This window comes from Oncorhynchus masou, chromosome 12 (genome assembly GCF_036934945.1).
Source record: "Oncorhynchus masou masou isolate Uvic2021 chromosome 12, UVic_Omas_1.1, whole genome shotgun sequence".
NCBI classification, from domain to species: domain Eukaryota; kingdom Metazoa; phylum Chordata; class Actinopteri; order Salmoniformes; family Salmonidae; genus Oncorhynchus; species Oncorhynchus masou.
In genome coordinates, this window is record NC_088223.1 from 1804836 (window position 1) to 1820096 (window position 15261).

The 15261-nt window shown below is 45.5% G+C and overlaps 1 protein-coding gene across 2 annotated transcripts in view; it reads left to right on the top strand.

Moving 5' to 3' along the window:
* Positions 1-781: 781 nt before the first annotated feature.
* Positions 782-15261, top strand: part of fam91a1 (family with sequence similarity 91 member A1) — a 132119-nt gene continuing 117639 nt past the window's right edge. Inside the window, exons 1-3 of one of the 2 annotated variants that reach the window (XM_064979458.1) lie at positions 782-1080; positions 2380-2464; positions 9977-10128. In XM_064979458.1, coding sequence (XP_064835530.1) covers positions 1009-1080; positions 2380-2464; positions 9977-10128 — 309 coding nt within the window. In that variant the 5' untranslated portion in view covers positions 782-1008. Of the gene's footprint in view, positions 1081-2379; positions 2465-9976; positions 10129-10228; positions 10278-15261 lie in introns of those variants that run through there. The other variant, XM_064979459.1, reaches the window with a different exon arrangement.

The following is a 15261-nucleotide window of genomic DNA, read 5'->3' on the forward strand; positions in this document are numbered from 1 at the left end:
AAAGAAAAACAGTTAAAACATTTTTTTGGGGCAAGTGTATAAAAACACAAAAACAGAAATACCTAATTTACATAACTATTCAGACCCTTTGCCATGACACTTGAAATTGAGCTCAGGTGCATCATGTTTCCATTGATCATCCTTGCGATGTTTCTACAACTTGACTGGAGTCCACCTGTGTAAAACCAAAAAATGTCTGCAGCATTGGAGGTCCCCAAGAACACAGTGGCCTCCATCATTAGATGGAATAACTTAGTGTTGTTTTGTAGTGGCTTTGCTGGCATGCATCTAAAACCTTTTTTTTTGAGTTCACCCCACCAAGATGTAGATGTAAATGTAAAATTGACACGGGTTATTATTTATTTATATCTAATACGTTTATATATATATATATATATATATATATATAAAAACATTTCTTTATTAGACCTTGTCAGACCAGTTTCATGTGGACAGGTGTGATATTTTGACAGTTGTAGCCACTAGCAAGACAGTTTATATGACCACTATGCTAGACCAGGTCTCTCTTGGAAAATAGGTATTATCTCAATGAGAAACAACCTGTATAAATAAAGGTAAAATAAAAAATAAAATAAATGCTCTATGTAAGAAATAATACAGGACATGTATTTTACAAGGTCAGTACACATTGCTGGAATGGAGCCAACCATTTGAGTTGCTTCCTTACTTCCGTAACAAGAAAATGTAGTGAGTTTGACTGGATAATCATTCTGTCATGTGATCACATCAACAGCCATGTTTCCGTTGGTTACGCCTCGCACGGAAGTGACGAACGATCGTTCCAAAATACAACAAGGAAGTGGACATTTATTAAAAAGGGGAAATAATTGCTATTTTCAGATCTGAAACATTCGGATTATTAAGTTACTGTATACATTTATATTTTTTACATATTTTTTATGTTTTGGTATTTTCTATAAGTCATCTTGGACTTGGCAAAAACCCGCTGCTGTTCGTTTCGTGGATCCCGATTCAAACTAGTTAGCGATGAACACGGACGTCGAATTTCACATTCGGCAGAATTATCCGTGGAACAAGCTACCAGCAAATGTCAAACAGGTATTTGATCTAGCTCAGGGTTTCCCATACGTCCCCCCCCCTAACACTACACAGTTGATTCAAATAATCAACTCATCATCAAGCTTTGGTTATTTGTATCAGCTGTTTAGTGTTAGGGCAAAAAAAACGAAACGTTTGGCAACCCCTGATCTAGCTTGCCAAAAAGCTATTCACAGCCAGCTTGTTAAGTTAACTGACAAGATGTAAACTTTCTCCCGTGGGTTCATAAGCAACTGATTTTGTCGTTCACCTGAAAGCATCATCAGAGCACCGCTCCGTTACCTAACTAGCTGGCTGCCTAACTTGGTATAGCAGCTAATTCTTAATCACATGATTTTGACAGCTGGTGTAATGTCATGATTATAGCTGAACAGCTATCAGCAAGCGGCCGAATGAAAATGAGCTGCATTGTGTTATCTATTATCAACCATGTCAAGCAACTAGGGTTACTCGAAATGTTTTTGATCAGCAAAGAAATGTAGTTATAATACCGCAATTATCTATTCATAACTACTATATACCGTTAATAAATCCCACCTCATCATAAGTGTTGAGCTACTATGCCAAGATGTGAGAGACATCTTTTTTTTTTAGAGCAGCGGTATGAATGAGATTGAATACATTGTTTATTATACAAGCTCTATAATGCAATATTCAATCACCTCTACGTGACCTTTCTGTAGGCTTTAATACATACTGTGTATGTTACTGTACAGAGGGTCGTGCTTACAGACTGCCATCCAGGACCTCTATACCAGGCAGTGTCAGAGAAAGGTCTTAAAAATGATCAGGCTCCAGCCAACCAAGTCAGTCTGTTCCCTCTGCTACCGCACGGCAAGCAGTACTGGAGCGATCCAAGTCTGGGACCAAAAGGCTCCTGAACAGCTTCTACCCCAAAGCCATAAGACTGATGAACAGTTAATTAAACGGCTACCTCGATGTTCTGCTTTTCACCCCCTACCTACATGTACATAGTATTTCAATCACCTAACCAAACCTACATATGCAAATGACCTCAATCAATCACCCCAACGACCTCGTCCCCCAGTACACTGACTCGGTACCGGTACTCCCTGTATATAGCCTGTATTTAGCCTGTATTTAGCCTCGTTATTATTATTTTGTGTTACTATTATCGTTATCTATTTGTTAATTGTCTTTTTAACTGAATTGTTGCGAATGGGCTCCTAAGTCAGCATTTCACGGTATGGTCTACACTTGTTGTTTTCGGGGCATTTGACATAAAATTGTATTTAATTTGTATATTAATGCATTTAAATGTCCTGTTTTCATTTACAGAGTGTTGGGAACTCGCAGCGTGAATATGAGAAACATGTGCAGTTGTACAGTATCCGCAACCAGCTAAGGTTCCGCAATAACCTAGGTGAGTCAGCATGGGAGGAGTCAGCATGGGAGGAGTCAGCATGGGAGGAGTCAGCATGGGAGGAGCCAGGCTAGTCAGAATAACTATGTTGCAGACTATAATATCCACCCCTCATTTCAGGGCAAGCACAGAAAGTGTTCACACCTCTTGACTTTTTCCAGATTTTGTTACAAAGTGGGATTAAAATGGAGAATTTTTGTTTGTTTGTAAATCTACACAAAATACTAGGGATACATGATATATCTGTGAACATATCAGAATCGGCAGATATTAGCTAAAAATGCCAACATTGGTATGGGCCGGTGTCTAGTTAACGCCTGATGTGAAAACCTGCCGTGCATACCTATATAAATGTAGGTACATGATGTAATAACGCCACGTAAAATGTTTCTCTACACGTGCAACACAGCATTCCTAACCTCGCCCACAATGTCTGCTGTGTGGATTGAGGAGTCAACAACTAACACCAGACACATGAAGACCTAGCAAGTCAGTAACTAACTAACACCAGACAGATGAAGACCTAGCTAGCCAGTAACAAGCTAACACCAGACAGATGAAGACCGAGCTAGCCAGTAACTAGCTAACACCAGACAGATGAAGACCTAGCTAGCCAGTAACAAGCTAACACCAGACAGATGAAGACCGAGCTAGCCAGTAACTAGCTAACAACAGACAGATGAAGACCTAGCTAGCCAGTAACTAACTAACTAACGAACACCAGACAGATGGAGACCTAGCTAGCCAGTAACTAACTAACACCAGACAGATGAAGACCTAGCTAGTCAGTAACTAACTAACACCAAACAGATGAAGACCTAGCTAGCCAGTAACTAACTAACTAACACCAGACAGATGAAGACCTAGCTAGCCAGTAACTAGCTAACACCAGACAGATGAAGACCTAGCTAGTCAGTAACTAACTAACACCAAACAGATGAAGACCTAGCTAGCCAGTAACTAACTAACTAACACCAGACAGATGAAGACCTAGCTAGCCAGTAACTAGCTAACACCAGACAGATGAAGACCTAGCTCGCCAGTAACTAACTAACTAACACCAGACAGGTGAAGACCTAGCTAGCCAGTAACTAGCTAACACCAGACAGATGAAGACCTAGCTAGCCAGTAACTAACTAACTAACACCAGACAGATGAAGACCTAGCTAGCCAGTAACTAGCTAACACCAGACAGATGAAGACCTAGCTAACACCAGACAGATGAAGACCTAGCTAGCCAGTAACTAACTAACACCAGACAGATGAAGACCAAGCTAGTCAGTAACGAGCTAACACCAGACAGATGAAGACCTAGCTAGCCAGTAACTTGCAAACTAACACCAGACAGATGAAGACCTAGCTAGCCAGTAACTTGCAAACTAACACCAGACAGATGAAGACCTAGCTAGCCAGTAACTAGCTAACACCAGACAGATGAAGACCTAGCTAGCCAGTAACTAACTAACACCAGACAGATGAAGACCTAGCTAGCCAGTAACTAGCTAACACCAGACAGATGAAGACCTAGCTAGCCAGTAACTAACTAACACCAGACAGATGAAGACCTAGCTAGCCAGTAACTAGCTAACACCAGACAGATGAAGACCTAGCTAGCCAGTAACTAACTAACTAGCTAACACCAGACAGATGAAGACCTAGCTAGCCAGTAACTAGCTAACACCAGACAGATGAAGACCGAGCCAGCCAGTAACTAACTAACTAACTAACTAACACCAGACAGATGAAGACCTAGCAAGCCAGTAACTAGCTAACACCAGACAGATGAAGACCTAGCTAGTCAGTAACGAGCTAACACCAGACAGATGAAGACCTAGCTAGCCAGTAACTAGCTAACACCAGACAGATGAAGACCTAGCTAGCCAGTAACGAGCTAACACCAGACAGATGAAGACCTAGCTAGCCAGTAACTAGCTAACACCAGACAGATGAAGACCTAGCTAGCCAGTAACTAGCTAACACCAGACAGATGAAGACCTAGCTAGCCAGTAACGAGCTAACACCAGACAGATGAAGACCTTGCTAGCCAGTAACGAGCTAACACCAGACACAGATGAAAGGGAAGACCTAGCTAGCCAGTAACTAACTAACTAACACCAGACAGATGAAGACCTAGCTAGCCAGTAACTAGCTAACACCAGACAGATGAAGACCGAGCCAGCCAGTAACTAGCTAACACCAGACAGATGAAGACCGAGCTAGCCAGTAACTAGCTAACACCAGACAGATGAAGACCTAGCTAGTCAGTAACGAGCTAACACCAGACAGATGAAGACCTAGCTAGCCAGTAAGTAACTAACACCAGACAGACGAAGACCTAGCTCGCCAGTAACTAACTAACTAACACCAGACAGGTGAAGACCTAACTAGCCAGTAACTAGCTAACACCAGACAGATGAAGACCTAGCTAGCCAGTAACTAACTAACTAACACCAGACAGATGAAGACCTAGCTAGCCAGTAACTAGCTAACACCAGACAGATGAAGACCTAGCTAGACAGTAACTAGCTAACACCAGACAGATGAAGACCTAGCTAGCCAGTAACGAACTAACTAACACCAGACAGATGAAGACCTAGCTAGCCAGTAAATAACTAACTAACACCAGACAGATGAAGACCTAGCTAGCCAGTAACTAGCTAACACCAGACAGATGAAGACCTAGCTAGCCAGTAACTAGCTAACACCAGACAGACGAAGACCTAGCTAGCCAGTAACGAACTAACTGACACCAGACAGATGAAGACCTAGCTAGCCAGTAACTAACTAACACCGGACAGACGAAGACCTAGCTAGCCAGTAACTAACTAACTAACACCAGACAGATGAAAATCTAGCTAGCCAGTAATTAACTAACACCAGACAGATGAAGACCTAGCTAGTCAGTAACTAGCTAACACCAGACAGATGAAGACCTAGCTAGCCAGTAACTAGCTAACACCAGACAGATGAAGACCTAGCTAGCCAGTAACTAACTAACTAGCTAACACCAGACAGATGAAGACCTAGCTAGCCAGTAACTAGCTAACACCAGACAGATGAAGACCTAGCTAGTCAGTAACGAGCTAACACCAGACAGATGAAGACCTAGCTAGTCAGTAACTAGCTAACACCAGACAGATGAAGACCTAGCTAGCCAGTAACTAGCTAACACCAGACAGATGAAGACCTAGCTAGCCAGTTACGAGCTAACACCAGACAGATGAAGACCTAGCTAGCCAGTAACGAGCTAACACCAGACACAGATGAAAGGGAAGACCTAGCTAGTCAGTAACTAGCTAACACCAGATAGATGAAGACCTAGCTAGCCAGTAACTAGCTAACACCAGACAGATGAAGACCTAGCTAGCCAGTAACTAGCTAACACCAGACAGATGAAGACCTAGCTAGCCAGTAACTAACTAACTAACACCAGACAGATGAAGACTTAGCTAGCCAGTAACTAACTAACACCAGACAGATGAAAGGGAAGACCTATAGAAATATCTTTGCCATAGAGGAATAGTGTAAACTTGTCATGATATTATATATGGAAAACATTTCATGACCATTGTGGAAAAAGTCAATGTGTGAATACTTTCTGTAGGCCAATTTATAACCAATGATAAATCATTTTATTTCTCAGGACTTACAGTGCATTATTATGGGGCCCTATGTATCTGAAAGTATCTACTATTGTCATTGTTTTTGAAGTTGTCAGTAGGCCTAATGGACTAGCTTTCTTTCCCTATCTGATCACAGTGTCTGTCCTTATCAGTCCCTATCTGATCTGACTGCCTCTGTCCTTATCAGTCCCTATCTGATCTGACTGTCTGTCCTAACCCGTCCCTATCTGATCTGACTGTCTTTCCTAACCCGTCCCTATCTGATCTGACTGTCTTTCCTTAACCTGTCCCTATCTGACTGCCTCTGTCCTTATCAGTCCCTATCTGATCTGACTGTCTTTCCTTAACCCACCCCTATCTGACTGCCTCTGTCCTTATCAGTCCCTATCTGATCTGACTGTCTGTCCTTATCAGTCCCTATCTGATCTGACTGTCTGTCCTAACCCGTCCCTATCTGATCTGACTGTCTTTCCTTAACCTGTCCCTATCTGACTGCCTCTGTCCTTATCAGTCCCTATCTGATCTGACTCTTTCCTTAACCTGTCCCTATCTGACTGCCTCTGTCCTTATCAGTCCCTATCTGACTGCCTCTGTCCTTATCAGTCCCTATCTGATCTGACTGTCTGTCCTAACCCGTCCCTATCTGATCTGACTGTCTTTCCTAACCCGTCCCTATCTGATCTGACCTTCTCTGTCCTTATCAGTCCCTATCTGATCTGACTGTCCTAACCCGTCCCTATCTGATCTGTCTGTCCTATCCTGTCCCTATCTGATCTGACTGTCTTTCCTAACCCGTCCCTATCTGATCTGACCTTCTCTGTCCTTATCATTCCCTATCTGATCTGACTGTCCTAACCTGTCCCTATCTGATCTGACCTTCTCTGTCCTTATCAGTCCCTATCTGATCTGACTGTCCTAACCCGTCCCTATCTGATCTGTCTGTCCTATCCTGTCCCTATCTGATCTGACTGTCTCTGTCCTTATCAGTCCCTATCTGATCTGACTGTCCTAACCTGTCCCTATCTGATCTGACCTTCTTTGTCCTTATCAGTCCCTATCTGATCTGACTGTCCTAACCCGTCCCTATCTGATCTGACCTTCTTTGTCCTTATCAGTCCCTATCTGATCTGACTGTCCTAACCCGTCCCTATCTGATCTGTCTGTCCTATCCTGTCCCTATCTGATCTGACTGTCTCACAGTCCTTATCAGTCCCTATCTGATCTGACTGTCCTAACCTGTCCCTATCTGATCTGACCTTCTCTGTCCTAACCCGTCCCTATCTGATCTGTCTGTCCTAACCTGTCCCTATCTGACTGTCTCTGTCCTTATCAGTCCCTGTCTGATCTGACTGTCTGTCCTAACCCGTCCCTATATGATCTGTCTGTCCTAACCTGTCCCTATCTGACTGTCTCTGTCCTTATCAGTCCCTGTCTGATCTGACTGTCTGTCCTAACCCGTCCCTATATGATCTGACTGTCTGTCCTAACCCGTCCCTATCTGATCTGACTGTCTGTCCTAACCCGTCCCTATCTGATCTGACTGTCTTTCCTAACCCGTCCCTATCTGATCTGACTGTCTTTCCTAACCCGTCCCTATCTGATCTGACTGTCTTTCCTAACCCGTCCCTATCTGACTGCCTCTGTCCTTATCAGTCCCTATCTGATCTGACTGTCTGTCCTAACCCGTCCCTATCTGATCTGACTGTCTTTCCTAACCCGTCCCTATCTGATCTGACTGTCTTTCCTAACCCGTCCCTATCTGACTGCCTCTGTCCTTATCAGTCCCTATCTGATCTGACTGTCTCTGTCCTTATCTGTCCCTATCTGATCTGACTGTCTGACCTAACCCGTCCCTATCTGATCTGACTGTCTTTCCTAACCCGTCCCTATCTGACTGCCTCTGTCCTTATCAGTCCCTATCTGATCTGACTGTCTCTGTCCTTATCAGTCCCTATCTGATCTGACTGTCTCTGTCCTTATCAGTCCCTATCTGATCTGACTGTCTGACCTAACCCGTCCCTATGTGATCTGACTGTCTGTCCTAACCCATCCCTATCTGATCTGACTGTCTGTCCTAACCCGTCCCTATCTGACTGTCTCTGTTCTTATCAGTCCCTATCTGATCTGACCTTCTCTGTCCTTATCAGTCCCTATCTGATCTGACTGTCCTAACCCGTCCCTATCTGATCTGTCTGTCCTATCCTGTCCCTATCTGATCTGTCTGTCCTATCCTGTCCCTATCTGATCTGACTGTCTGTCCTAACCCGTCCCTATCTGATCTGACTGTCTCTGTCCTTATCAGTCCCTATCTGATCTGTCTGACCTAACCCGTCCCTATCTGATCTGACTGTCTGTCCTAACCCGTCCCTATCTGATCTGACTGTCTGTCCTAACCCGTCCCTATCTGATCTGACTGTCTTTCCTAACCCGTCCCTATCTGACTGCCTCTGTCCTTATCAGTCCCTATCTGATCTGACTGTCTGTCCTAACCTGTCCCTATCTGATCTGACTGTCTGTCCTAACCCGTCCCTATCTGATCTGACTGTCTGTCCTAACCAGTCCCTATCTGATCTGACTGTCTTTCCTAACCCGTCCCTATCTGATCTGACTGTCTTTCCTAACCCGTCCCTATCTGACTGCCTCTGTCCTTATCAGTCCCTATCTGATCTGACTGTCTGTCCTAACCCGTCCCTATCTGATCTGACTGTCTGTCCTAACCCGTCCCTATCTGATCTGACTGTCTGTCCTAACCCGTCCCTATCTGATCTGACTGTCTTTCCTAACCCGTCCCTATCTGATCTGACTGTCTTTCCTAACCCGTCCCTATCTGACTGCCTCTGTCCTTATCAGTCCCTATCTGATCTGACTGTCTGTCCTAACCTGTCCCTATCTGATCTGACTGTCTGTCCTAACCCGTCCCTATCTGATCTGACTGTCTGTCCTAACCAGTCCCTATCTGATCTGACTGTCTTTCCTAACCCATCCCTATCTGATCTGACTGTCTTTCCTAACCCGTCCCTATCTGACTGTCTCTGTTCTTATCAGTCCCTATCTGATCTGACTGTCTTTCCTAACCAGTCCCTATCTGATCTGACTGTCTGTCCTAACCCGTCCCTATCTGATCTGACTGTCTGTCCTAACCCGTCCCTATCTGACTGTCTCTGTTCTTATCAGTCCCTCTCTGATCTGACTGTCTCTGTCCTTTTCAGTCCCTATCTGATCTGACCTTCTCTGTCCTTATCAGTCCCTATCTGATCTGACTGTCCTAACCCGTCCCTATCTGATCTGTCTGTCCTAACCCGTCCCTATCTGATCTGACTGTCTGTCCTTATCAGTCCCTATCTGATCTGTCTGTCTCTGTCCTTATCAGTCCCTATCTGATCTGTCTGTCTCTGTCCTTATCAGTCCCTATCTGATCTGTCTGTCTCTGTCCTTATCAGTCTCTATCTGATCTGACTGTCTGTCCTTATCAGTCCCTATCTGATCTGACTGTCTGTCCTAACCTGTCCCTATCTGATCTGTCTGTCTCTGTCCTTATCAGTCCCTATCTGATCTTTCTGTCTCTGTCCTTATCAGTCCCTATCTGATCTGACTGTCCTAACCCGTCCCTATCTGATCTGTCTGTCCTAACCCGTCCCTATCTGATCTGACTGTCTGTCCTTATCAGTCCCTATCTGATCTGTCTGTCTCTGTCCTTATCAGTCCCTATCTGATCTGTCTGTCTCTGTCCTTATCAGTCCCTATCTGATCTTTCTGTCTCTGTCCTTATCAGTTCCTATCTGATCTGTCTGTCTCTGTCCTTGTCAGTCCCAATCTGATCTGATTGTCTGTCCTAACCTGGCCCTATCTGATCTGACTGTGTCTGTCCTCTCCCCCCATGTCTGTCCAGTGAGACACGTGAGGAAGGATGAGAGGAAGTACTATGAGGAGCTGCTGAAGTACAGCCGAGATCACCTGATGCTCTACCCCTACCACCTGTCAGACATCATGGTCAAAGGCCTCCGCATCACCCCCTTCTCCTACTATATCAGCATCATGGAGGTACTATAATACTATATAATATATCTACTGTAGTCACCCCTTCTCCTACTATATCAGCATCATGGAGGTACTATAATAATATATACTATTACCATATATAATATATCTACTGTAGTCACCCCTTCTCCTACTATATCAGCATCATGGAGGTACTATAATACTATATAATATATCTACTGTAGTTACCCCTTCTCCTACTATATCAGCTTCATGGAGGTACTATAATACTATATACTATTACTATATATAATATATCTACTGTAGTCACCCCTTCTCCTATTACACTGCTCAAAAAAATAAAGGGAACACTTAAACAACACAATGTAACTCCAAGTCAATCACACTTCTGTGAAATCAAACTGTCCACTTCGGAAGCAACTCTGATTGACAATACATTTCACATGCTGTTGTGCAAATGGAATAGACAACAGGTGGAAATTATAGGCAATTAGCAAGACACCCCCAATAAAGGAGTGGTTCTGCAGGTGGTAACCACAGACCACTTCTCAGTTTCTATGCTTCCTGGCTGATGTTTTGGTCACTTTTGAATGCTGGCGGTGCTTTCACTCTAGTGGTAGCATGAGACGGAGTCTACAACCCACACAAGTGGCTAAGGTAGTGCAGATCATCCAGGATGGCACATCAATGAGAGCTGTGGCAAGAAGGTTTGCTGTGTCTGTCAGCGTAGTGTCCAGAGCATGGAGGCGCTACCAGGAGACAGGCCAGTACATCAGGAGACGTGGAGGAGGCCGTAGGAGGGCAACAACCCAGCAGCAGGACCGCTACCTCCTCCTTTTTGTGCAAGGAGGAGCACTGCCAGAGCCCTGCAAAATGACCTCCAGCAGGCCACAAATGTGCATGTGTCTGCTCATACGGTCAGAAACCGACTCCATGAGGGTGGTATGAGGGCCCGACGTCCACAGGTGGGGGTTGTGCTTACAGCCCAACACCGTGCAGGACGTTTGGCATTTGCCAGAGAACACCAAGATTGGCAAATCGCCACTGGTGCCCTGTGCTCTTCACAGATGAAAGCAGGTTCACACTGAGCACGTGACAGAAGTGACAGAGTCTGGAGACGCCGTGGAGAACGTTCTGCTGCCTGCAACATCCTCCAGCATAACCGGTTCGGCGGTGGGTCAGTCATGGTGTGGGGTGGCATTTCTTTGGGGGGCCGCACAGCCCTCCATGTGCTCGCCAGAGGTAGCCTGACTGCCATGAGGTACCGAGATGAGATCCTCAGACCATACATGCAATAAAATGCTAATTAATCACTTAAAATTCATACAATGTGATTTTCTGGATTTTTGTTTTAGATTCCGTCTCTCACAGTTGATGTGTACCTATGATAACAATGACAGACCTCTACATGCTTTGTAAGTAGGAAAACCTGCAAAATCGGCAGTGTATGAAATACTTGTTAAGGTCCATGTACGTCCATAGGGCTCTGGTCTATAAGGTCCATGTACGTCCATAGGGCTCTGGTCTATAAGGTCCATAGGGCTCTGGTCTATAAGGTCCATAGGGCTCTGGTCTATAAGGTCCATAGGGCTCTCGTCTATAAGGTCCATAGGGCTCTGGTCTATAAGGTCCATAGGGCTCTGGTCTATAAGGTCCATAGGGCTCTGGTCTATAAGGTCCATAGGGCTCTCGTCTATAAGGTCCATAGGGCTCTCGTCTATAAGGTCCATAGGGCTCTGGTCTATAAGGTCCATAGGGCTCTGGTCTATAAGGTCCATAGGGCTCTGGTCTATAAGGTCCATAGGGCTCTGGTCTATAAGGTCCATAGGGCTCTGGTCTATAAGGTCCATAGGGCTCTGGTCTATAAGGTCCATAGGGCTCTCGTCTATAAGGTCCATAGGGCTCTGGTCTATAAGGTCCATAGGGCTCTGGTCTATAAGGTCCATAGGGCTCTGGTCTATAAGGTCCATAGTGCTCTGGTCTATAAGGTCCATAGTGCTCTCGTCTATAAGGTCCATAGGGCTCTGGTCTATAAGGTCCATAGGGCTCTGGTCTATAAGGTCCATAGGGCTCTCGTCTATAAGGTCCATAGGGCTCTGGTCTATAAGGTCCATAGGGCTCTGGTCTATAAGGTCCATATGGCTCTCGTCTATAAGGTCCATAGGGCTCTGGTCTATAAGGTCCATAGGGCTCTGGTCTATAAGGTCCATAGGGCTCTGGTCTATAAGGTCCATAGGGCTCTGGTCTATAAGGTCCATAGGGCTCTGGTCTATAAGGTCCATCGGGCTCTGGTCTATAAGGTCCATAGTGCCCTGGTCTATACGGTCCATGTACGTCCATAGTGCTCTGCTCTATAAGGTCCATAGGGCTCTGGTCTATAAGGTCCATATATCTCTGGTCTATAAGGTCCATAGGGCTCTAGTCTATAAGGTCCATAGGGCTGTGGTCTATAAGGTCCGTAGGGCTCTGGTCTATAAGGTCCATAGGGCTCTGGTCTATAAGGTCCATGTACGTCCATAGGGCTCTGGTCTATAAGGTCCATAGGGCTCTGGTCTATAAGGTCCATAGTGCTCTGGTCTATAAGGTCCATAGTGCTCTGGTCTATAAGGTCCATAGGGCTCTGGTCTATAAGGTCCATAGGGCTCTGGTCTATAAGGTCCATAGGGCTCTGGTCTATAAGGTCCATAGGGCTCTGGTCTATAAGGTCCATAGGGCTCTGGTCTATAAGGTCCATAGGGCTCTGGTCTATAAGGTCCATTTTGCTCTGGTCTATAACGTCCATGGGGCTCTGGTCTATAAGATCCATAGGGCTCTGGTCTATAAGGTCCATAGCGCTCTGGTCTATAAGGTCCATAGGGCTCTGGTCTATAAGGTCCATCGGGCTCTGGTCTATAAGGTCCATCGGGCTCTGGTCTATAAGGTCCATAGGGCTCTGGTCTATAAGGTCCATAGGGCTCTGGTCTATAAGGTCCATAGGGCTCTGGTCTATAAGGTCCATAGGGCTCTGGTCTATAAGGTCCATAGGGCTCTGGTCTATAAGGTCCATAGGGCTCTGGTCTATAAGGTCCATCGGGCTCTGGTCTATAAGGTCCATCGGGCTCTGGTCTATAAGGTCCATCGGGCTCTGGTCTAGAAGGTCCATAGGGCCCTGGTCTATACGGTCCATGTACGTCCATAGTGCTCTGCTCTATAAGGTCCATAGGGCTCTGGTCTATAAGGTCCATATATCTCTGGTCTATAAGGTCCATAGGGCTCTAGTCTATAAGGTCCATAGGGCTGTGGTCTATAAGGTCCGTAGGGCTCTGTTCTATAAGGTCCATAGGGCTCTGGTCTATAAGGTCCATGTACGTCCATAGGGCTCTGGTCTATAAGGTCCATAGGGCTCTGGTCTATAAGGTCCATAGTGCTCTGGTCTATAAGGTCCATAGTGCTCTGGTCTATAAGGTCCATAGGGCTCTGGTCTATAAGGTCCATAGGGCTCTGGTCTATAAGGTCCATAGGGCTCTGGTCTATAAGGTCCATAGGGCTCTGGTCTATAAGGTCCATAGGGCTCTGGTCTATAAGGTCCATTTTGCTCTGGTCTATAACGTCCATGGGGCTCTGGTCTATAAGGTCCATGGGGCTCTGGTCTATAAGATCCATAGGGCTCTGGTCTATAAGGTCCATAGGGCTCTGGTCTATAAGGTCCATAGGGCTCTGGTCTATAAGGTCCATAGGGCTCTGGTCTATAAGGTCCATAGGGCTCTGGTCTATAAGGTCCATAGGGCTCTGGTCTATAAGGTCCATCGGGCTCTGGTCTATAAGGTCCATCGGGCTCTGGTCTATAAGGTCCATAGGGCTCTGGTCTAGAAGGTCCATAGGGCTCTGGTCTATAAGGTCCATAGGGCTCTGGTCTATAAGGTCCATCGTGCCCTGGTCTATACGGTCCATGTACGTCCATAGTGCTCTGGTCTATAAGGTCTATAGGGCTCTGGTCTATAAGGTCCATATATCTCTGGTCTATAAGGTCCATAGGGCTCTAGTCTATAAGGTCCATAGGGCTGTGGTCTATAAGGTCCGTAGGGCTCTGGTCTATAAGGTCCATAGGGCTCTGGTCTATAAGGTCCATGTACGTCCATAGGGCTCTGGTCTATAAGGTCCATAGGGCTCTGGTCTATAAGGTCCATAGGGCTCTGGTCTATAAGGTCCATAGGGCTCTGGTCTATAAGGTCCATAGGGCTCTGGTCTATAAGGTCCATAGGGCTCTGGTCTATAAGGTCCATAGGGCTCTGGTCTATAAGGTCCATCGGGCTCTGGTCTATAAGGTCCATAGGGCTCTGGTCTATAAGGTCCATCGGGCTCTGGTCTATTAGGTCCATAGTGCCCTGGTCTATACGGTCCATGTACGTCCATAGTGCTCTGGTCTATAAGGTCCATAGGGCTCTTGTCTATAAGGTCCATATATCTCTGGTCTATAAGGTCCATAGGGCTCTAGTCTATAAGGTCCATAGGGCTGTGGTCTATAAGGTCCGTAGGGCTCTGGTCTATAAGGTCCATAGGGCTCTGGTGTATAAGGTCCATGTACGTCCATAGGGCTCTGGTCTATAAGGTCCATAGGGCTCTGGTCTATAAGGTCCATAGTGCTCTGGTCTATAAGGTCCATAGTGCTCTGGTCTATAAGGTCCATATATCTCTGGTCTATAAGGTCCATAGGGCTCTAGTCTATAAGGTCCATAGGGCTGTGGTCTATAAGGTCCGTAGGGCTCTGGTCTATAAGGTCCATAGGGCTCTGGTCTATAAGGTCCATGTACGTCCATAGGGCTCTGGTCTATAAGGTCCATCGGGCTCTGGTCTATAAGGTCCATAGGGCTCTGGTCTATAAGGTCCATAGGGCTCTGGTTAGTAGGGTTAGGGTTAGGGTTAACCCTAACCCTAACCCTAACCCAGTAAGGACTATCTGTTATTGAATGTGTTTCTATGGGCTAAGAGCAGTAAGAACTATCTGTTATTCAATGTGTTTCTAATAGCAGTAAGGACTATCTGTTATTCAATGTGTTTCTAATAGCAGTAAGGACTATCTGTTATTCAATGTGTTTCTAATAGCAGTAAGGACTCTCTGTTATTCAATGTGTTTCTAATAGCAGTAAGGACTATCTGTTATTCAATGTGTTTCTATGGGCTAATAGCAGTAAGGAC